We start from the raw sequence: 21,716 nt of genomic DNA, 5'->3' as shown, positions 1-21,716 counted from the left end.
CTGAGCAGGAGACATCTGAGCTAGGTTGAAGGATGACCAGTTCATGGTGTGAATGGCTGGCTCCTATGCTTTAAATGCAGGAGGCTCAGAAGCCACGCCTGGACTTCCAAGTTAACCCCACGTGGTGAGCAAACAAGGCCAGAATGGCGAGTCTTCTCCAGGAGGGCCAGGCAGAGGCTGTGAGGAGCTGGATGTCCTTTGACTCAGAGGATGAGGGGGAGGTTGCAACCATGTTCCTCAAACCCCAGACTCTCAATCCAGGCCCCCTGGGAGCTGGCAGAGGGAGTTTGGGGAGGGTGATACCCGTCCCTGCTCAGTAAGGGCAGCACTGGGAGGCTGCTTAGACGACTTCCCAGACCTCAGACGCCCAGGTACAAGACCAGGGCTCAGAGCAGAGCCCTCTAAGTGGCTGCAGGTGGCAGAATCCCACCAAAAGGCCACTTGACACTGTCTCTCCACGGCTTCCGATCAGGGTTGGGGTGGGAGTGGGCCTGGCTGTGGGATGAGAGCACAGGTCTAGGAGTCAGTAGGTCTGAATTCTGGTTCTGGCTTCACCACTCATCACTGTGAGGCTTTGGGGAGGACAGTGGCCGATCCTGAACCTCTGTTCTCTCCTCTCTAAAATGGGGGTAATTCCTGTACTAGTTCACCTCAAGTAGAATCACGGGCATTAAAACATCTTTGAAACGGCGAGGAATTGCACACGCAGGCAGGATCAATGACTGATGTTGTCTTTAATTGTAACCGTTAGGCTTTCTTCCCATACCGTGGTGCCAGGGTTGGCAATCTGACTGCCAAGTCTTGGAAATCCTCTGAGGTGAGAATGTTTGGGTTTATAACATTGGTCACGGTGGAACAGGGACGAGTGCTAGCTTGGAGCAAGAGACCGGGCATCCAATTCCAAATCTGCTACCACCCTGCTCTGTGGTTTCAGGCAAATGACTGCTCCTCCCTAAACTCAGCGACCTCATTGTACAGTGTAGCTGACAATGGTAAGGATCTCTGGAATATCTGCTGGGAAAGCACTTTGAGGCTCCGTGCACCCCGCTCCTCTGGCTAACTCCAGTCAGTCCCCTTTCCTAGGCTCACTGCCAAAGAGCTATGGGAGGGGGATGGCCCACAAAAGCAGGAGGCGCTGTAGTTGGGGGCTGGGCACAGAAGCAGCACAGAGCAGGGGAGAGGCCACGATGGCAGACGAGGGTCTGGGTCAGAAGGCTGGGGGAACTAGCCCCGGCTCTCATAACAGCTCACCGTGAGGACGCGGGCCAGTCTCTGCCTGTCTGCAGTCACTGTGAGAACACGTGGAGACTGGATATGGACTCAGCAGGCAGGGTTGAGGGGTGATGCAACTTCTTATTTATTAATATATAACAACAAAAATAATAGAGCTCACATCTGCAGCTGTTCAGGTCTGTGTTACAAGGTCTTGGTCACTTTGTCTGGACTGGCCGTGACCTTCAGCTCCGGGGTCTGGGCTAGGAAGACGTTCCAGTGACCTGCATGGAGAAAAGAGGAAGAATCGCGTGTGTGTGGGGGTGTGTGTGCTGTACGTGTGTGTGCAGGGGTGTGTGTGTGTGTTGTGTGTGTGTGTGGTGTGTGCATGTGCATGCATGTGCACAACAGAGACGGGGTGACTGGGGTGGGGCAAACTTAGGACAACGAGGACTGAGTAGCCTGGGTTTGGAGCCCACAGGGAGGAGGGAGGTGGGAACCCCATCACACCCCAAATCCCAGAGGGTTCTGACACATGACCCCGCCTCAAACAACCAACATGTGTGGGCCGGGCTGGTATCCTGACTCTTGCTGGTGACCCTCCCGTCTGTGACTTCCTCTCCCCCACCTGAAGACCCACCTGGGTCCCTCTTCCTCGGGGGAGTGTAGAGCAACTTAAGGGCATCAGAAGGAACGTGGTTAGAAGGTTTCAGTGGGAAAAGTTCCAGTGGAGAGAAACGAAGCAGCACCAGGACTTAGGGGCTCAGAGCCCCACCTCTGACAGCCCCGTCTCCCTCACCCCCAAGATCAAATCCAGCTGGCTCTGCTTTACCTTCCCGCTCCCAAGCTCCCGGGCGTCTGAGTTAGGAAATCTCTGGCCCAGACGCCCACTGGATTCCTGTGCCGGGAACTGACGTCTGTGGCTGACAGCCGCCCTCCTCCCGGCACCAGCAGCCTGGAACTCCCCAGGAGGCCCCAGCTTCTAGCCCGGCTCTCTTCCCAGGCCCCAGTCCTCAGCCCAGGGTCCCACCTTTGTGGGTGCCAGTGAGCAACCGGAAGTTCTGTGCCTCTTTCTGGAAGTCTTGCTTCCTGACTTTCTTGATCTGAATCAAGTGGAAGATTCCTGAGGGCAGAGACAAGGGCGTGAGCAGGAAAGGCAGGGTGTGTGGTCAGTGAAACAGGGTGACTTAGACCTGAGACAGACCCCGTCACCTCCCTCCCCTCCCCCTTCTGACCAGCCACCAAATCCTGTGGACTAAATTCCCTAAATATTTTGAATCTGTTCTCCTATCCCCACTGTCACCCTTCCCATTCAGGCCCCATCATGCCTTGCCTGGGTCACTGCACTAGACTTCTGACCCCTTTAACCCCGCCTCTAACCTATGATCCTGGCTGTGGTCATTGGAAAATATGCATGTTACCCCGTCATTCCCCTTCCGTGACCCTGCTCCTGTCACTGTCACCTTCCTGCTCTCACAGCACTCACCTGTCCACAATGCAGAGAGGGGAAATGCAGGAGGGAGGGAGGAAAGAAGGAAGAAAAGCTGCCAGGCCTGTAGGGCCTGGTCAAGCTTTTATCTGGACATAGAACGTATGATAAAAATCAATAGGTGATTTGCTTCAGACACCCAAGCACTACAGGTGTCAGGGTTGTAGTCTCCCTTTCGGCTCAAGGCTCAGTTTACCCCATCCCTCTGAGTGGCCCTGCCTGTGCTACAGTCCTAATCAGCTACTTGAGGTCCCTGAGGGGGCCAAGCCTTTACATATGCTGCCCCCTCTGCTGAAACACCTGCTCCTATTGCCACAGGTGAACTCCTACTCATCCTCTCAGCCTCACCTGGGAAGTCTCCCTCAATTCTCCCTCTTCCCCCAAATAGTTATAATTTCCTCCTTGGGTTACCCACAGCTCTTGGCTTCTGTTTGTGATTGTTCCTATTTCTAATGTGCTATCATTGTGTCTGCTCTTGCCTCCCTTACCAGACTGGGAACTTGGGGAGGGTGTTCCTCTTGGGTTCCCTGCACCCGGCCCACATTAGGCATGCTGAATGAATGAATGAATGAATCCATGGGTGGATGGATGGATGGATAAGCAAATATATGTGTACCCTGTGTAGGCCAGGCCCTGAGGGGGAATGAGGTACTAGCTGTGTCTCCTGATGTTTGCATCCCCTGGGGAGCACAGGCACCACACATGGCGCTGAGGCCCTGAGCACGTGGGCTCTGATGTCGTGCCGGCTGTTACCACCGGGGGCTGTGGCCAGAAAGAACAGATGTGACAGCAAGACCTCTGGTAGGCCAGCACCGCCCTCAAGAAAACCAAGAACCGGCCTTACTTATGGGAATCCAAGTGGGATCCCACCGAGGGGAAGAGACAGCATGGGTCCTGGGACTGAGGTCCAGGAAGCTGGGGATGCCCAGCACTGTCTTCAGGCCCCCCGGTCCAGATGCCAAGGACCAGAATATGGGAGAGACTTGCTCCAGAGGCCCAGGTCACATCACAAGCATGAGATGGGGACAGGTCCTGGTGCTCCAGTCCTGCCGCTGCACAAAGCCCCAAACACAAATTGGAGGGGTAACGGGGCTGAGGGCAGGTCCCCACGCTGTTGCCTATAAAGCGTGAGTGAAAGGTCTGAGATCTGAGGCCTGGAATCAAGCGCTTGCCTGAGGGTCATGGTTGTGCCTCTTGCTCTCTGAAGGGCGTGCCAGGCCTGAGAGTGGCTGGGCTCCGTGTGTCCCAGGCAGAGGTGGCAGTGGTGGGCGAGTTCCAAGAGATAGGACAGGCTTAGCTTAGTGTGAAGAACCCTCTCTGGGTAGAGTCATGCCCAGAATGGCAAGTGAACCACCTGTCTGGAGGTGGGGAGGGGGTGTCTGTGCAGTCAGGGGCTAGAGACCATCAGGGAGGCTGCAGGGGGACTTCCTTCCTGGGGCGGGGGGAGGAATGGAGACCCCTGAGGTCCCTTCTACTCTGAAATTCTAGACTCTAAAAAGCCCTTTAACCCTACGCCAGCTCTCTGCTCAGACTCTGGGCCTGGGGCTGGTCCCACTGTGGTGTGTCCTCAGCCCAGCTTTCAGCATCCACCTGCTCACTTTGTGTCCAGGCCAATTGCCCTCTTCCTCTCCTGGCCCCCAAGGCCTGCTGTTTCCACTTGTCTGGGTGAGGAAACAGGAAAGGTTTCCCACTGACGATCAGACCTTGGGAGAATTTGTTTTGACTTTCACAGTCTGGGACAGGGAGGTAACAGACAGGGAGGCTGATGGGGCATTTCAGGCATCCAGAGGCTCAGGAGATAGTGGGGCGGGGGTGGGGGAAGGTTTGCTAGTGACAGGATGGCAGGGCCTGGCATTGTGAAGTTGAAGAGTCCTCCCCACCTTGTTCCTTTTTGTTGGGCCGCCTGGTAATGAGATTTTGCCTTGAGCTATCATGCCTCCTTCTTTGCCATCCTGGGCCTTCCTTAGGCCCTTCCCTAAAAGCATAAGGTCACCTTTGTGGAGGCGGCACTGGGGACAGTAAGACCTGGGTTTGAATCTTTGCTTTACTGTTTAAACTGTGTGGTTTTGAGCAAGTCCTTTTACCTCTCAGACTCAGTTTTCTTATCTGCAAAATGGGGCATTAATACATACCCTTCATCTTTCTTATATGTGGGTGAATTGAAGCACATTATATATAGTACCTGCTAAATGCCAATCACAGAGCACCAGGCATGTAAACATGGGCTCTGGCACCAGAGTTTGAGGCTGTCACTGTCAGCCTGCCTGTAGTGTGCCCCTCTTGCCTTTCTAAGTCCTGTCCAGCTCAGGCCCATCCTCCACAAAGCCTTCCCTGACCAGCTCAGCTCCCAGGGAGCTCCTCCTGCACCCAGGGCACAGAGCCATGGGGTCCTGAGGACAGAGCCTGGGCCTGTTACTCTCTGTGGTCACAGAGGGGTGGGAGGAGGCCCATCGTAAACATGCAGCCCCACCTGTCCAGGGAAAGATGGAATCTCAAGGCTCAAAACAATCACGAAGGTTATTGAACTGAACTCCTCAGCCAGTGGCCAAATCCCCACCCAGCCCTTGCCTGCACACTTGCGTGAATGGAACTTGCTTCCTCCCTTCCACTGCAGGAAGGCTTTACGCTTGAGAAGGTGCTTCCTCTCATAAACTGAAACCTGCCTCTCTGCAATTCTAACCAACTGATGAGGCGGGATAAGAAGGAGGCTGACATTTTTAGCACTTACTATAGGTCAGGGGTGGTACCTATATTCTTTCATGTAATCCTCCAAAACCCCTTCTCCCCCATTAACAGAAGAGAAATCTGAGGCCCAGAGAGGTCAAGTGATTGCCCAAGGCCACACAGCTAAGAAATGGCAGAGCCGGGATTCAAACCCAGGTCTGTGTGATTCCAAAGCCCCTGCTTGTTGTTCTGACCCTTGTGGTCACTGAGAACACAACTGCTCCCTTTGCCTGGGGCAGTCCTTCAGAGCCATGAAGCCAGCGGTCCTGTCCCCCTGAGTCTTCTCTTCTCCAGGCTGAACAGCTCCGCTTTCTTCGTCCATTCCTCCTACGACAGGGGGCAGAGTAGAGCAGGGAAAGAGCCGCATCTGACGTCACAAGACCTGGGCTCTAGCTCCCGTCCTCCACTTACTGGCTGTGTGGCCTTGGGCCAGGTACTTCACCTCTCTGAGCCTCAGTTTCCTCATCTGTAAAATGGGGATAATAATACCTAACTCTCAGGATCGTTGAGGATCAAATGAGATAATGAACGTGAAAGCACTTTGTAAACTCCAAAGTGCTTCACACATTGGTTGTTATTATCATTGTCATCATTCTTATTATCATCCCCTCTTTCACCCCCCACATCTCCCCCACCTCCCCACTGCCAGCCAAACACATCAATAAATTGACCTTACAGCTAATTTCCACTTAAAGGTTTTAATTTGTTTTACTCTATCCAGGGGATTTATGTTTTACAAGAAGAGCCCCACAACTGAACTCTCGGCAATTCCCTATCAATGAAAACTCTTGACCTTCAGCTGGTGATAGGAGCAGCCTGCTGAACAGGGTGAGTTTCTACAGAATGAGAAACATATTCTGATGTCGACTTACCTTGGAGGGATAGAATCCACCTTATAGAAAGGGCTGAATGAGACTAGCCTTGAGGATTTGAGGATGCTGTGAGGGCCCTCCTGCCTGAAAAGATCTCTCCTCCCAGTCTGCTGAAATTCTACCAATAGACAGCTCTTTGTTTTATCAGGGTAGGCATTACTCTGTCCTGGCTCCTCACAAAGTGTAAAAACCCCTTTCCCCCAGGAGAGGGAGCACTTCAAGGCCCTGGCATTTCAGAGTGGGTGAGCTTATCAGAATTGTCAGATAGAATCAGTCTCCCTCTATCTCGGAATCTGGGACTCAAAGCTGGAAGGTGGCCCAAGGCAGGTCTTCCTGGGCCAGAGGCACTTGATCAACAAAACTCCCTTACCACCCTTGGCGGGTCTGCAGCAAAGGAAGGGGGACAGGCCAGAGTGGGAGTGGGCCCCTGCTCACCTTCTACCAGCTTCCAGAGGTAGATCTCCACCTGTTCAGAAGCCTCACGCTCCAGGGCCAGGCGACGCAGGTTGTCCGGGCTTGGGGATACTGATGTGTGGACAAGGACCCGGCCCGGCGCCTTCGGACACTTGGTGGCACTGATCTCACTGTGGCCAGGGTCTGCCTTGTCCTCTGGGAGAGACAAGGAGCTCGTGAACACTCTGTCTCCCCACCCCTGGTAGCCCAGGAAGAGGGGCCACTGGTCTGACATCTCCCTCAGGGTCAATAGGGCCCTTGGGAAAGTTCTGGTGCCCCTGGGAAGAGAAGGAGGTCTCTGGGGAAGACAGAAGGGGCCTCTCCCCCATTCACCTCCCATTGATTAGCATGTCAGGAAACTTCTCACCCTTCAGGGCCCAGCTCACCTTCCACCTCTTCCAGGCAGCCCACCTGGAACAGCTCAGCGCACCATTTCCTCCCACCCATAGCTTGTAAAACCCTTCTTGCTTATGCCTCTCCCTCAGGCCCTTAATCCCACACTGCCTTGCATTGCCTTGTAATTGTTTCACTTGGGTATGTTTTCTCTCTAAAATAGACCCACAGGGTGAAGGGCAGGAATCATGTTCTCCAAGTCTTTTGAGTGACTCATACCACCCAGCCCAGGCTCACACTGAACACACGTAGAATGAAAGGTTTGGGAGGGATTGAGGTGACAATGGCAGTAATGATGATGAGTGTGATACAGGACAGGTTCTAGAAGGAGTTCCAGTTCCAGCTCCACTGCTCTTTTGCTGTGTGACTTAGGAAGTTCCCTTCCCTTCTCTGGGTCTCAGTTTTCCCATATGTTGATGAGGATTGAAGGAAGACAGCAGTGGTCAAGAGCATGGTCTTTGTGGGAATTCCCTGGCGGTCCAGTGGTTAGGATTCCGCGCTTTCACTGCTGTGGGCCTGGGATCCGATCCCTGGTCAGGGAACTAAGATCCTGCAAGCCGCGCTGCACAGCCAAAATAAATAAATAAGTAAATAAAAAGAGGGCATTGTCTTTGGAATAAGACCGACAGGGTTCATATCCCAGCTCTGTCACTTACAGCTTTGGGACCTGGGACAAGGTATTTATCTTCTCATTCTGTAAAATGGAGATAAAGATGCCTGCCTTGTCCGTTTTGGTGAGGATTACATGAATTCAGCCAAAATACCTACCCGGCACATGATAAGTGCTCAATAAATGTTGGCCATTCCTCTTAAAAGTCCTACTAGCCTAAGATTTTATGACTTCACAGAATCCAGGACATTATTTGATTCTATGTATGTCTGAAAGTCTCTGAATCTGTAACAGTAGATGGTTCCATAAGTCTAATATTTTATGAGTTGGGCATTTTTCACTGCTGTGCTTCTAACATTCTGTGCATGTGATAACCCCTACATCCCCTGGCTCTGAGGCCATGCCCCATCCATGTCAGAGATGTTCCAAGTGTCTGTGCTCTGGGGAGAGAGACCCATGGCTCACTCTGGCCAGTGCCCTCCCTGCCCCCAGGCCCTCTTTGTACCTGGACAAATCTTGCAGCACTTCCCAGCCACTTTCTTGGGCTGACGGCAGGGGTACTCAGTGGGGCAGATCACCCGCTGGCAGTCCTGGCGGCCGTCCTGACAGGTGCACAGGATGCAGGGCAGGGGTCCAAAGGAGCGGAAGGCTGGGTGCCACACCTCCCCATGGGAGTACGTCTTCCCGCCATGCACACAGGCTGGAAGGGCAGGAAGGGAGGAGGGTCAGTGCCTCGGACTCGGGTCAGAGTCCAATAATGGCTGGGAGTAGGTCCTTGGGGCGCTCCTGCTCCACCAGTCTGGCCCAGCCACACTGCCTGCAAAGTGGAGGCCAGGGAGTAAACCAGTCCTCTGTCCCTGACATCCCCCATCTCAGCACTCAGGGCCGAGATGGGCCAGTAAGTTCTTGCCGAAGATGGAGAGTCCTCCCCTGCACTTCACAGGCACCTCCAGTGGGGCATGGGGAGGGATGGCCTGACAGTAGGAGACCTGTGATCAAGTGCTGTCACTACCTGGCCATGTGAGCTCTGTCAGGTCCCTTCTCCTGTCTCAACCTCAGTGTCCCATCTGTACAGTGAGGGGCTGGACGGATGCCTCTGCAACCCCTCCCACTCCACCAATCAGGGTGCCCTGCAGTGAGGCCTCTTTCCTCACCCTCTGCTGCCACAATTGTCCCCTTAGCCTCCTTCCCTGATTCATCCCAACCATCCTCCTGCAGCCCAGCTCTGTGTCCTCCTTCCTTCATCAAAAACTTTCCCTCAAAAAAACAAACAAACAAACAAAAAAAACTTTCCCTCACCACTTCCTTATCTTATAATAATTAATGTACACGTCTGTCTGCCCTATTAGTCTAGGAGCTCCTGGAGGACAGGGACCATTTTCATCTGTCTGTTCTGTGTCCCTCAATTCCCAGCAAAGACGTGGCAGATGCTAAAAAAAATATTGTTGTATGGCCCGTAGTCCTGGTTCCAGGACTGGTTCTGTCTCTAACTCAATACTCTGAACCTCAGTGTCCTCATCTGTCAAATGGGGGTTTAGACCCGACGTTCTAGGGGTCTACAAGCTCATGGCCAAGTTGAGATTGGGGAACCACTCAGTGGAGGTACAGGGATGGGAAGTGGGAGCGGTCAGGGCCCCCCTTTCCCACCTCAGGGGTCGGCAGAGGCTCCAGTTCCCACCTTTCTTATGTTTCTCCTTCAAAACAATCTTGACTGTCGTGCTGCCTGCCTCCTTCGGTCGGAAGTGGCGAGGGAGGAAGCCCAGGGGGGCGCTGGGGCCAGTGGGGCTTGGGGTGCTCAGGTCTCTCTTTCTCCCACCGTCCCCTGAACACGGATCCTGGGAATGTCTCTGCAAAGGGCAGGAAGGATGCAGATCACCGACAGGCCACTGCCAGTGCAGGAGCAGCCAGACAGACGCTGCGGGGAGAGGCCTGAGGATGGCTCTAGTGACTGAGCCTGATGGCCCAGGGAAGACAGGGCATAGGCTCTGGGTAGAAAGAAGATCTGGATGGGGTCGAAGATGTTCCCAGGCCTTTGAAGACTCTCCGAGGATAGTGGTTTGGAAATCTAGCCTCCACTGAGCCCTTCTCAGGCTGGCAGAGCCAGAGCCTTGGGGCTGAGATGGGCAAGGGTACTGTGGTCTTGATCTGGGAGACATAAGTGATCAGGGACCTGGAGAACTTAATATGTAAGAAATGGAAGGTGAGAATGTAGTGAGGATGAGAGTCAGGAAATTCTTCTTTGTCCAAGAAGATTTAGGTGATGGGACAGGGGATGGGCCTCTGAAGATCCCACCAGGCCCCGGAATCCCACAGGCAGGAGGGCTGAGGGCAGGCCCTGTCCGGAGATGATGGGTCTTGGGAGCCTCCTTTCCTGAGTCTCTGGAATCCAACATCCCGAGACCCCACCCCTCCAGATCAGGTCTTGGGAGGGCTGGCAGTGAGAACAAAGGGTGTGTGTGTGAAGGCAGCCTAACAGGGCAGGGGCTCCCCAGTCCAGAGATTGGGGGTTGGGAGCTCCAGGCCGTGGGAGAGGAGCAAGTGGGCTGGGGGCAAAGGGCAGAGCTTACCACCCCGTCACTGACACTGAGTCACTCACATGCCTTCTTCTGCAGCCCCTTTCTGACTGTACAGTCTCTGAGTCAGTCCTCTGATGGCTGGACTGAGCCCACAAGAGCTCCTAGAGTGGAAACTGTGTCCCAGGCCTCAGCACAGGCCGAGGCACACAGGAGGCACCCAGGAAATGCTTGTCAAGTAGAATAGAGGCAGAAAGGAATGGAAGAGCCCAGCCCCCTAATTGGTGACTTGCCCACGGCATCCAGCAAGTCAGTAAGTAGCTGCTCGGGGCCTGGGACTAAGTCTGGTGGGTTTCACTTAGCTGCCTCCTGGGGAGAGGATGGGGAGGAAGGGGGATGACATGGTCAGGTCCCGTGGCCCAGCACCCACTAGACAAAGCCCAGCCTGGGAAGTGGGGGTGAGCTGGCAGGGGAGAAGGGAGAGTGCATTCGTTCAGACCCCCGGGGAGTCTCTGGGAAGGGGAACCCCCCCTTCGAGTCCCCCAGGGTCCAGGTGACCCAGGATGAAAGAGCAGGTGGAGCTCTTCACATCATAGACATAGCACAGGTGCAGACAGGGACGTGAGTCAGTGTGTGGGCCCATTCTCCCACCTCTTTCCTCTCTGACCAGAGAGCGCTGGGCAGGTTAGCTCATCTTAACTCTAGACCAAGATCGAGAGGGATCAAGATGGAGCCAGCAACAGTGAGGTAGCCCCAGACGAAGAACTGGTACCTCAGGAGCTAGATGGGGAAGGCTGGCCCAAGTCAGAGGCCACTCCCCTGGGGGACATGCTGCCCAGAGGCGGCCTGAATAAGGACAGACACAGGCTCTGGGTGGAACAGTGTCAGAATTTTCCAGGAAGGAAATTAGGAAGCTTGGGGCCTGCTCCTGCCTTGTGTGGTGTTTTATCCCAGACCCCCCTCCTGACTCACCAGCCCACGGTGGGAGCCAGGATGGAAGTCTAAGGAGAGGGCCTGGAACCTGGTGGCGGCTAATGGAGCTGACCCAGGGGACAAATGAGAAACGAGGGCAACAACTGGTATTGCCTGCTCCAGAGCAAGGAGACCTAGGCCCTGGATACCAGCGCCCTCCCCTCCTCTCCCCACCCTGTCCCTAAAGCTGTGCACTCACCACCCCACGGTGTGACTGCGTGGCATCCTCTTCAGCTGACTTCTCACTTGACCCATCTGAAAACCCAAAGGGAGTTGGGTCAGCCTCTGCTTCCTCAGCCTTGGGGCCAGAGCCCTGCAGGCCACCACCTCTAGGCTCTGCCCCTCCAAGGCCTGTTGCCACTTCTGCAGCCCCCCACACCAGTAGGTCCCTTTGCCCCAGTGGGGCCTTATTCCTACTTCTCATTACAGCGTCGCCTCACCCTTAGGTTGATGAAGTCCCTACAACTGGGCCACTGCCTCAGTTTCCCCACACTGGCCTCTTGGTCACTTAAGACTGAACCACCTGGCTGGGCCAGAGCATCTTGTTCAGTGTCGTCACAGATGGCCCGAGGGCTCTGAATCCCAGCCTGCTTAGCTGCAGTCCCCTGGGAAGCCTCTCTGTCCAGCCACGCATGAAGTCACCAGACTTGGTCTACACCATACCCTCCCGTGGTTGCCCTCTAGCCCCTCTGCCCCTCCAGCTGGAACAGCCTAGGACTCCTCCATCCCCTACATCCTGGGGCACCAGCACACAAAACCCTCTGGAGTCCTGCAGCTTCCTAGATCCCTGAGTGGGATTCTCTCCCCTTCACCCCTGCCTCACATACAGAGTGTCTACCACTGAGCATTCTGGGTTCAAAGATCCAGAACGTTGGAATCAGCCTGTACATTAGAAATCACCAAGGCCAATTTCTCAGTGCACACACAGCACAGCTGAGGCCCAGAGAGGGGAAGGAATCTGCAGGAACTAGCTGGAAGAACCAGGACTAAACTGGGATCACCTGGCTCCTGGCCCGGTGCCCTTCCATAGTGCCAACATCTGGGGAAACGTTCTATAGTGCAGCACTCCCCTCCTCAAGTCCTGCCCACAGGGCACAGTCCGGCCATCTGTGCACTTCATTCTGCCCAAGCTGCTTGCCCCGCACTCGTCAGTGTGTTGCCTCTCTCTGTGCTATACAGAGATGCTACCTGGATTCTGCTTGACACAGGTGCCCTGAGTTCCAGTGAGCCCAGGCCTGTGCCCAGCTCTGCCATGAGGAAGACAGGAAGAGACATGGTCACTGCCTGTACAGACCCCTCTCTTGTGCCTCTTCTGATCCTCTTGGCCTCATTTGATTGCAGGGGTTTTGTCCCCTCACTGCAGGCACTGCAGCAATACCCCCTTCACATGGGCTCCAGCCAGCTTCCCTCAGACTCACCCTGCCAGCGGGTGCCCTCGTGCCACACCTCCTCCATGTCTCTGCCCCCACTTCTTACCCTGCCCCACTCCCACCTCCCGCTCCCAGGACAGCCTAGCACAACTGGGGAGTGTGAGGGAATCACCCCGCCTTGGGGTGAATCTTTGACCAGTGAGAGTTGGTGGCAGGTGGGCAAGTTCCACCTCCTCCTCTATCACCTCCAGACTTTTCTGAGGAGCAGGAGGTCACTTAGAGCAATAGGTCACACTTGATATCAAGCAAAGGCCAGCTCCCCAACACATTCCTGTGTTGTTTTTCCCTCCCTCCCTGCTTCACTTTCCCTTCCCCTCCTTCCTGCTCCCTGAGATTGCAATAAAAAATAATGCACATCAGCCTCTGACACAGGCTTAGCTTTCTAGAGGCTGCAGCTAAGCCACCGCCCTGAGGAAAGAATGGTTTGCTACATGCTTGGTGTTCCCTGAGGTTCCCCCCTAACAGTCCATGGCTAGGTCCCTGCGGTGGGATGGGCGGGCACTGCCAGATCTAGGGACAGACTCACCTTTGCAGGCCTGGCAGCAGGAGGCGGGCAGCAGGAGGGGTGCAGGGCAGCCCGGTTCTGGGCAGGTCATGAGGCCGCAGTAGATCTGGCCCTCCTGACAGACAGAGCAAACAGGAGCTGGGAGATGAGCTCTGTTGAGGACCAGTGTTGGGGCTGGGAGAACCCCTGCCCGGGGCGGGGGCAAATGGCCTTGGGGTCCCCTCTGAGGTGGGGAGGGAGGGAGCAGTAGAGTGTCCTGGGCACGGCCCAGCCATCTCAGAGGCGGGGTCCCTGTACCCCTCCCACTCTTACCCAGGCCCTGAGGTAACCGTTACCCTTCAGCTTCTAAAGTGTTTTTGTACCCAGCCTCTCCCTAGGCTTTCACAGCAACCCAATGAGGTGAGATTCTCCCATCCTACAGATGAGGAGAGACTGCGGAGGGGCCTGGACCTTCTGACGTCAGAGACACAGCTGGGCAGAATGGACTAGAACCCAGTCTTCAGGCTTTTCCTACTGCTATCAGTGTCCTTCTCCCCTGGCCTAGAACAGGGAGCCCAGCATAGAGGAGGGGATGAGTGCATGACTACTTGGGCTCATCTTGCTCTTACTGAAACTCGAGGTTTCCCAAACTTCAGGATGCAGCCTGCAAAGGCAAGACTGCAGGAGAAAGGGCCGTCTGGGAGTCAGAGGCCAGATGACCTTAGGTGAGTCACTTCTCTTCTCTGGGCCTCAGTTTCTTCCTCTGTGAAATGGGGGCACTCCCATCTGGGTTGTGAAATCAAATGAGGGAATGGTTATGAAAACCCTTGTTAAACTGCGAGGCACAATGTGTACCTGGGAGGAAGTGATATTACCTTGAGTCCTTTCCCTATTCCTTTTCCAGTGAGTCTCAGAAGTAAGGATTCTGATCCTTCAAACCACTCCCATATAAACAGGGATCAGAAGAAAGAAGGGGAGACCCAAGTATCCAGGGAGAGGAGACAAGGGGTCACAAGAATGCTTCTTACCACCCCACCACCACCAGTTCTGTCTCTTCCCACAGCCCCTGCTAATCTAGGTGGTCATCCCTTCACAGGAAGCCACACAGTGCAGGTAAAGGAATGTGGGTTTGGAATTATATGGCCCTGGGTCTGAATTCTGAGTCTGCCACTTAACTAGCTGTGTGACCTTAGGCAAATCGCTTAACTGCTCTGAGCCTCAGTTTTCTTATCTAAAAACTATGAATAGTGATATCCCCCTCATAGGGCCACTGGGATGCTGTATATAAACATAAGGCATTTCCTAGTAGGTACAGTGTACTAGTCCACTGCAAGAGGCCCAGGCCCTGCAAAAATAACCATTCTCTCCGTTGATTTCTAAGTGGTCACTCTTGTTATTATTAAGTTGTTTGCTCTGCAGCACAGATATCTTAAAATTCAGATTCTTGGAGGGGTGAGATCCTCTCACTGAAAAGATGGGAGGCAGGCCTGAGAGAGGTGACTCTCTCAAGGTCACACAGGGAACCATGGCAGAGCTGGGGCTGAAACATGGGTCTCGGTCTCTTATCCTCTCATCACCACTGAATCAGATTATTATCTTAAATGGAGAGGACCTTGGAGATCACCTGGTCAGACTCCCTTACACACTCAGAGGAACTGAGGCCCAGAGAAGTTCGATGGTCAGGTAGTAGGGAAATCAGGAGGGCAGGAGTTTCTCCCACCAAAGCACAGATGCGCTAAGCCCAAGGATGAGGGTGACATGCCAAAGGCCACCTGCAAACATGCAGCAGGGCCAGGCCCAGAACCCACCCTGAGGAGGAGGGGAAGACTTTCCAGCTCAGGCCCTGCTTGGCTTCGGTTTCTGTCCCCTGATAACACTGCTGGTTCAGCCCTGCCTGTCCCTAGGCCCAACTCCGACCACAGCAGGGGAGTTTAAGCAGCTTCAGATTAAACTGCATTTACTGCAAGCAGTCTGGCTCTGTCTCTGTGCCCCAGGATTGATAACTGATCATTTACTCATTCACTCATTCATTCAACAATCATTATAGACATCTGTGTGCCAGGCCCTGAGCTGGGTGTAGTGGGGGATATAGAAATGAGTTGAACATATCCCCTCCCCTCAAGGAGTGCAGAGTCTACTGGGGGACACAGTAATGGCAAATGTCAGTGCAAGGTGACCAGGCAGCTTAGGAGGGTGCGGAAGCCCAGAGAAAGGCAGGACATTCCAAGTCCCAGATGTTCCCTTCTCCCTGAGCCCACTCACTTTCACTGTCCTTTGACCAGGAGGAACAATTCCCCTTACCTCCCCCAGTCCACACCACTGTGCTCTGCAGGCCCAGACCACTGGCCTGTGCTAAAGGGAAGTAGCAGGTCTTACAGTACAGCTGCAGAGGACACACTGGTTGGGCAGGCGGGAAGGGAGCAGCTCGTGGGCACTGAAGATCTCTCCATGTTGGTACGTGGTCCCGTTGTGCTGGCAGGACCTTGGCGGGGCCCGGAGCCCAGAGGGGGTGTGAGGTTCTGCAGGTGGGAAGGGGAAGGAGGAAGGAGAAAACGGTTGAAGAGCTTCGCCAGAACTAACTTGGGCACTTTTCTGAAATTTTTGTATCCTATCCCTTGCTATCATTTAAACCAAGCTCTGGCCTCAGCCTTCCCAGCCAGACCTCCTATCAGTGAATGAAGAGGTCCCCGGGACACCTATGTCTGACTATGTCACTCCCTCCCATAGCCTTTGAGCCCCTCAGTTTCAGAGCTGGCGCTGGTCGGAGCAAGAAGGCAAGGCCAGATGCTTCAGGTACACTGAGCCCCACTCGGTGGGGACCTGTGTGAGTTCATTCAACATTCGATAAGCATCCGTGGAGCACCTCCTAGTGCCAGGCACTGTTCTAGGCACTGGGGATACAGCAGTGAACAAGACAAGGTCCCATATGGAGTTTCATCCTAGTCGAGTCAGCTGGTATGATACGGACTGCGTTTGTGTAAGCTTGGCGTCAGCTCCTGCCATTCCCTGGCCACCAGAGCCCCCTCCCGGTCACCTGCCAATTAGCCAGCCCTCACCCTGCTGGGTAGAGGGGTAAGCCTCCTGTCCAGGGGGAACCTGCTCATTCTTTTTTTTTTTTTTAATTTTATTTTTTAAACATCTTTATTGGCGTATAATTGCTTTACAATGGTGTGTTAGCTTCTGCTTTATAACAAAGTGAATCAGCTCTACCTATACATATATCCCCATATCCCCTCCCTCTTGCGTCTCCCTCCCTGCCACCCTCCCTATCCCACCCCTCTAGGTGGTCACAACCTGCTCATTCTTTCAAGACATACTTACTAAGCACTTTCTCTGCACCAGGCGCCATGCTACACAATGGGAATGGAGTGCGAATAAGACCCGGCCCCTCCCATCAGGAAACTGACAGTCTCACTGGGTAGAGGCAGGCCCCAAGCAGTGACACTGGTGTGGTATGGGCTAGGGCGATGGAAGCACAGAAGTTGTGGCAGCACAGAGGAGGCGCCCCTAACTCAGGTGGTCAGGGAAGGCTTCCTGAAGGGGCTGATGGCTGAGCTGAGTCTTGGGAGCTGAAGAACACGCAGACCAGGCAGGGAAAGGGGCAAGGCTGGGTAAGACAGAGGGAGGGAGGAGCCTGAGACGAAGAAGGGGTCTGGGCCAAGGCACAGTCCGCAAGGCATGGTCAGGAGTCCCGGGGTCAGCCTCAGAGGGGGAGGAGGCGTGATGCCCCCTCACTAGGCGGGATGAGGCACAAAGCCTCTGCTCCCCTAGGGAATCCAGAATCAGGAAACTATGACCCAAGCTGGAATCATGGAGTAATCCTGGGCTGATCCTGGGGTGACGCTGCAGGGCCTCCCAGCCCCAGCTCACTCACTTGCACTTACACAAGGCACGTCCACTCACTCAGGCTCTGGCCAGCCCAAGAGCGATAGGAGACCATGTGTGTCGTCAACAAGCCAAGCATATGCCCATTTTCCTTCAGCTATTTTCCACGTTCTCTCTGTCTTCCTGCCAAACACAGCTACTTATGTACGAGAAGTTTGTGGCTACCCCAGCCCTCCTTGGGGATCCATGGAGGATGTCTTCCCCTGAGCACCTTGGTGTCTTAACACTTCTGGTGTCTGCAGACCGCCCCTCTCATTCCAGGGGTCTCCTTCAGCTGGAGGCCTGTGTCAGGAGTGGGTCAAGGGTCAGTGGGCAAGCGGGAGGCTGGCACAAGGGCAGGAGCGTGGCTACTTACCCACACACCGGGGACAGCACTGCTGTGGCTCGGTCACAGGCTGGGGGCAGTGGACAGGCGGGCAGTGGAGGCGGTAACAGCTCACATGGGCACTCTGAAGGGGACACAGGGGTTAGTCCTAGTTCCAAGGAGCCACTGTCTCCCACCGTCCTCTCCCCAAACCCCCTCCCAACTGCAGGGCACTGTACTCGTTTTAAGCCTGCGATGGGATAAAAGTGATAAACTCTGTGTGTCCAGTCTCTCCCCTTCCCCTCCTCATTTGTGTGGCTCGCCCATCCGTGTCCCTCCCCCGCACGGAGGAGGGCACCGTGTGCCTGGATTCACACAGATCTTTTATGTCCCTTTGTGGTATTTGAGAAATACAAGTAAAAGACTGGGTTATTCTAACATTGATCTTGACTCTGTGCTTTTTTAACTCCAGGGCATTGTTCTTTTACCTCTGGACCTGAGCCTCAAGGCTAAGAGAGGAGTGTGACACAGAAAGGGAGGTGACAGGGATGGGGACACAGCTAGAACCAGGATGTGGAGAAGACTCAGGGCTTTGTGATCTGCTCTCTAAATCTCTGGGAGGTGTGGTTGATCCCACACAAAGCCTTGGGATTGGTACCAGAGGAAGGGCCTGAAATCTTGGACTTTTTCAAATACAGCAAACGAGAGAGAAGGGGCAGAGAAGCATTCACAGAGATGAGCAGAAACAGAAGAACTGGAGGGAGAGGCCACCACTGGAGATGTTCCCAGGCAGTTTGTCAGCCTGTCACAGACGTCCCACACTTTCCTCTCCCTCTGCTGTCAGGGCGTTGCCCCGTGTTGTAACAAACCATTACATCTGTCTCTTCTGTTCAGCCGCGAATTCCCAAGAACAAGGGCCAAGCCTCACTCTATTCTTCTCTGAATTGTGGGCACAGGGCCTTGCTCCAAACAAGTGCCTGCTGAAGTTCGAATGAACGAATGAGTGAATGAATGAGAGCCAAGAGGGGAAGGAGAGATGGTCTCTTCCTTAGTCAGATGGAGCCAGCTTTGTTTAAACTTTGGAGTTGGCAAGTGTGTTTCCAGCCCCAGCTGAGTGCCCCCGAAACACTTGTCCCAAGGCAGCCTCCTGCCCCATGGAGAACCCTGGAGCAGGCCTTAGTCTCTCTGGGGTCACTGCTTCCCCAGATGGCCAGAAGTGATGACAAGGATTCATCAGTGCTAAGGGACATCCTAGAGTCCACAGGATTGGTCTGAGCTCCAGAAGGGGCCTTCTAGAGGGCTGGCCCACAGGGGTGTTTGATAAATGTCCAGAGGGTGAACGGAGCCCCTCAGGTGAGAAACCAGGGTAGAGTATGAGGAACTGTGTTGTCTGAAGAGTTAGAATCTCTCTCTTGATTCTGGCGTTGAAGGAACCAAGGGGTGGAGATGATGAGCGACATGCAGCAGGAAGTAAGGCAGAGACAGGCTGTGGGGGCGAAAGGGCAGGGGCAAGGCAGGAGGCCTTGCAGCCAAGGGGTGCCTCTCAGGAAAGTCAAAACTACCATTTGGAGTGGCTACTAGGTATGGGCATTATGTTATATAGAAATGCATTCTCTCACTTCATCGTCTCAACAACCCTAGAGGTAGATACTATTTATTATCCACCATTTCAAAATGAGAAAAGAGCCTCTGAGAGGTCCATTTGCCTAAGACACACAGCAGGTGAGCACTGTGCAGGGTCTGTGCACTTTCCATGAAAGTGCCTCTGGTGGAGGGGGCGGGAACTAACTCATTCACTCAATGTTTACTGCATGACAGCTGGGCGCCCCATCCTCTTCTGAGCACTAGGGGCATAGCAGTGAGCGAGAGACAAGAGCTCTGTCTCACGGAGCTCCCCCCTAGCAGGGGGAGACAGACTATAAAAAATAAATAAGTAGGAACAAGATCATGTCAGATGTTAAATTTATAACAGGAATAAAACAGTGTAATGTGATTGCGTTAACAAGGTTAGACTATTTTAGAAACAGCCATAGAGAAAGCCTCATAAGGAGGCAACTTTATGTTATAAACTGCAAGATGAGAAGGAACCATTCCTGGGAAGATCTGGGGGAAGAACATTCCGGGTGGAGGAACAAGTCGGAATGAGTTGAAGTGTTGGTGCAGGTAGGAAATGAGCTTGGAGAATAAGGCAGAGTCATATCACATAGCGCCCACAGCAGGCAATTTGAACTTTACTTTAGGTGCAACGAGAAGCTATTGGAGGGTTTTAAGAGATTTTTGAATGACATGATTAGTTTTTTGTTCAGAAAAGATCCTTCTAGCTGCTGTGCGGAGGACAGATTAGAAAGGGGTACAGGGAGACCTCATGGGATGCTCACATAGCAGCCTAGGTGAGAGAGGAAGGTGGCTTAGATTAGGGGGGAGCAGTGATGATGGAGAGAAGGAAGGGATTCAGGGTGTATTGGGGGGATGCCGGCTGCAGCCCCTTGGGGTGAGGAAACTGTGTATGTGTGAACTCGGGGGAGGGAGAAATGAATTAGCTCCACTGGATCACAAAACTTGGACTTTGTCAACTGGACCGCATGATATGTCTGGAATTTTCTGTTATGGTTTCCTTCCTGTTTTTTGGCTATATTTCACAAAGTTCTTTCTGAAAAAGCTGATTGGCCTCAGATGTGCTAAGGAAAACCAAGGGGAAGCAGGGATGGGGGGTTGTGCTCCCACTGGCATCAGGTTCGACCAGGGGCCAGCATGGTAGAAGCAGTGGGGAATCAGAGGGAAAGACCCCAGGAGGAGTGAGACCCCAGTGGTCAGAGTCAGGAGAGGGGCTGGCCCACCCCGCCTCCATGTCCCAGTGTTTCCTCAGAAGCTCTTCTCTGCTCCCACCCTGAGGATTGTTTTAACAAGGGAGGCTCTCACAGCCTTGGCTGTGCAGGGAAAGAGAGGAGCTAAGGGGCTGGCTCCAGCTGGGAGCTAGGTACTCCCTCCCCTCAGCACCCTCCCCTGGACAGAGAGAGCTGCAGACTTCACACCAATGAGACTGGGCAGCTGAGCCAGGGCCGAGGGGGTTCAAGCCTCCTAAATCAGCGGTCCCCAACCTTTTTGGTGCCAGGGACCGGTTCTGTGGAAGACAATTTTTCTATGGACGGACAGGGCAGGGTGGGGGGTGGGAATATTAATTCAGGTAGTAATGCGAGCAATGGGGGGGGATGGTTCAGGCAGTAACGTGAGCAATGGGGAGCATCGCGGCAGATGAGGCTTCACTCGCCCACTGCTCACCTCCTGCTGTGCGGCCCAGTTCCTAACAGGCCGTGGACCGGTACCGTGGGTTGGGGACCCCTGTTCTAAATCACTCCCTCCTTCGCCATCCTCTAACCCCATGCCTGGCCTGGGGATTCTGGACCACATGGGGGTCTCGTTTATTCCACCCAGTTGACTGTACAAGGGCCTGTGGAGGGTGCTGGGTTGGGGTGGGCTGGGGGGAGTCAGAGGTTAACAGAAGATCTGGTCTCTGCCCCAGTTGGTATAGCCTTCTGCAGGACCCCGAAATGGGCATGAGTGAATGCCTAGGAAGACCTGCTCCCAGGGCTCCATCTAGGCGAGGCAGTAACTAACAGACACAGACAACCATTTTACTTGGCCAACAGTGATCAGGAGAAAGGGACAGAGAAACTTATGTGGCCTCCCAGAAGAAAATACTTCCAGCTGAGGGATCAAGTAAGGCTCCTGGTGGAGGTGGCATTTGGGTGAAGCTGCAAAGAATAAATACTTGGGCCAGTGGTGTTGGGAGAACGCATCCTAAGGCAGGGCGGCAAGAGAGGTGGCTGGAGGAGATAGCCCGAGGAAAGGAAGGATTAGGAGGTCAGGTCAGGAAGGCTGTTTTCTGCTGCATGGGCACAGGGAGGCTGGCACCAGCAGGAAAGAAGGCTGGATGAGAGATGGGAGGCCTGGGTCCTCATCCCAGCCCAGCTACTGACCCACTGTGTGATTCATCTCTGGGAGGCGCACAGTAGGCATCTATGCCTAGGTATTAGATACCCAGTAGTGACGTGGTGTGGCCCCAAGTCCCTCAGTTGCTGCCGACAGAGCACGATTCTGGGGGGCCCAGTTCCAGAGTGCCCCTGACCCTCAGAGTCAGGCTGTCCTCCCTCCCTCCGGGGTGCCTTCACTGGAGGTCTCCCAGACATACCTGTCACAGGTGGCCAGAGGAACCTACCTCGGAGCAAGTACAGCGCAGGCAGTACATCAGGCCCTGGGGCTCCAGGTAGGGGTGCCAGCTCTCGCCGGGGGAATACCTCTTCCCGTGAAAGAGGCAGAACATGTCTGGGCCTGGCAAACCAACCAGTGCTTTGTCAGTCCCAGGAGGCTCCAGCCT

At 54.2% G+C, this 21,716-nt stretch overlaps 1 protein-coding gene across 2 annotated transcripts in view; it reads right to left on the bottom strand.

Annotated features, from left to right (window-relative positions):
• Window positions 1–1,344: 1,344 nt before the first annotated feature.
• The window catches only part of CHRDL2 (chordin like 2), a 30,849-nt gene continuing 10,477 nt past the window's right edge, over window positions 1,345–21,716 (bottom strand). Inside the window, exons 2-12 of one of the 2 annotated variants that reach the window (XM_060018280.1) lie at window positions 21,558–21,670; window positions 17,393–17,486; window positions 15,529–15,671; window positions 13,195–13,288; window positions 11,438–11,493; window positions 9,432–9,600; window positions 8,259–8,453; window positions 6,733–6,906; window positions 5,837–5,891; window positions 2,243–2,335; window positions 1,345–1,496 (exon numbers count right to left, since the gene is read on the bottom strand). In XM_060018280.1, coding sequence (XP_059874263.1) covers window positions 1,406–1,496; window positions 2,243–2,335; window positions 5,837–5,891; window positions 6,733–6,906; window positions 8,259–8,453; window positions 9,432–9,600; window positions 11,438–11,493; window positions 13,195–13,288; window positions 15,529–15,671; window positions 17,393–17,486; window positions 21,558–21,670 — 1,277 coding nt within the window. In that variant the 3' untranslated portion in view covers window positions 1,345–1,405. The remainder of the gene's footprint in view (window positions 1,497–2,242; window positions 2,336–5,836; window positions 5,892–6,732; window positions 6,907–8,258; window positions 8,454–9,431; window positions 9,601–11,437; window positions 11,494–13,194; window positions 13,289–15,528; window positions 15,672–17,392; window positions 17,487–21,557; window positions 21,671–21,716) is intronic. The other variant, XM_060018281.1, reaches the window with a different exon arrangement.

The sequence above is a fragment of the Delphinus delphis genome, chromosome 8 (genome assembly GCF_949987515.2).
Source record: "Delphinus delphis chromosome 8, mDelDel1.2, whole genome shotgun sequence".
In the NCBI taxonomy this organism is placed as follows: Eukaryota; Metazoa; Chordata; class Mammalia; order Artiodactyla; family Delphinidae; genus Delphinus; species Delphinus delphis.
This window is presented reverse-complemented; position numbering and strand designations above follow the sequence as displayed.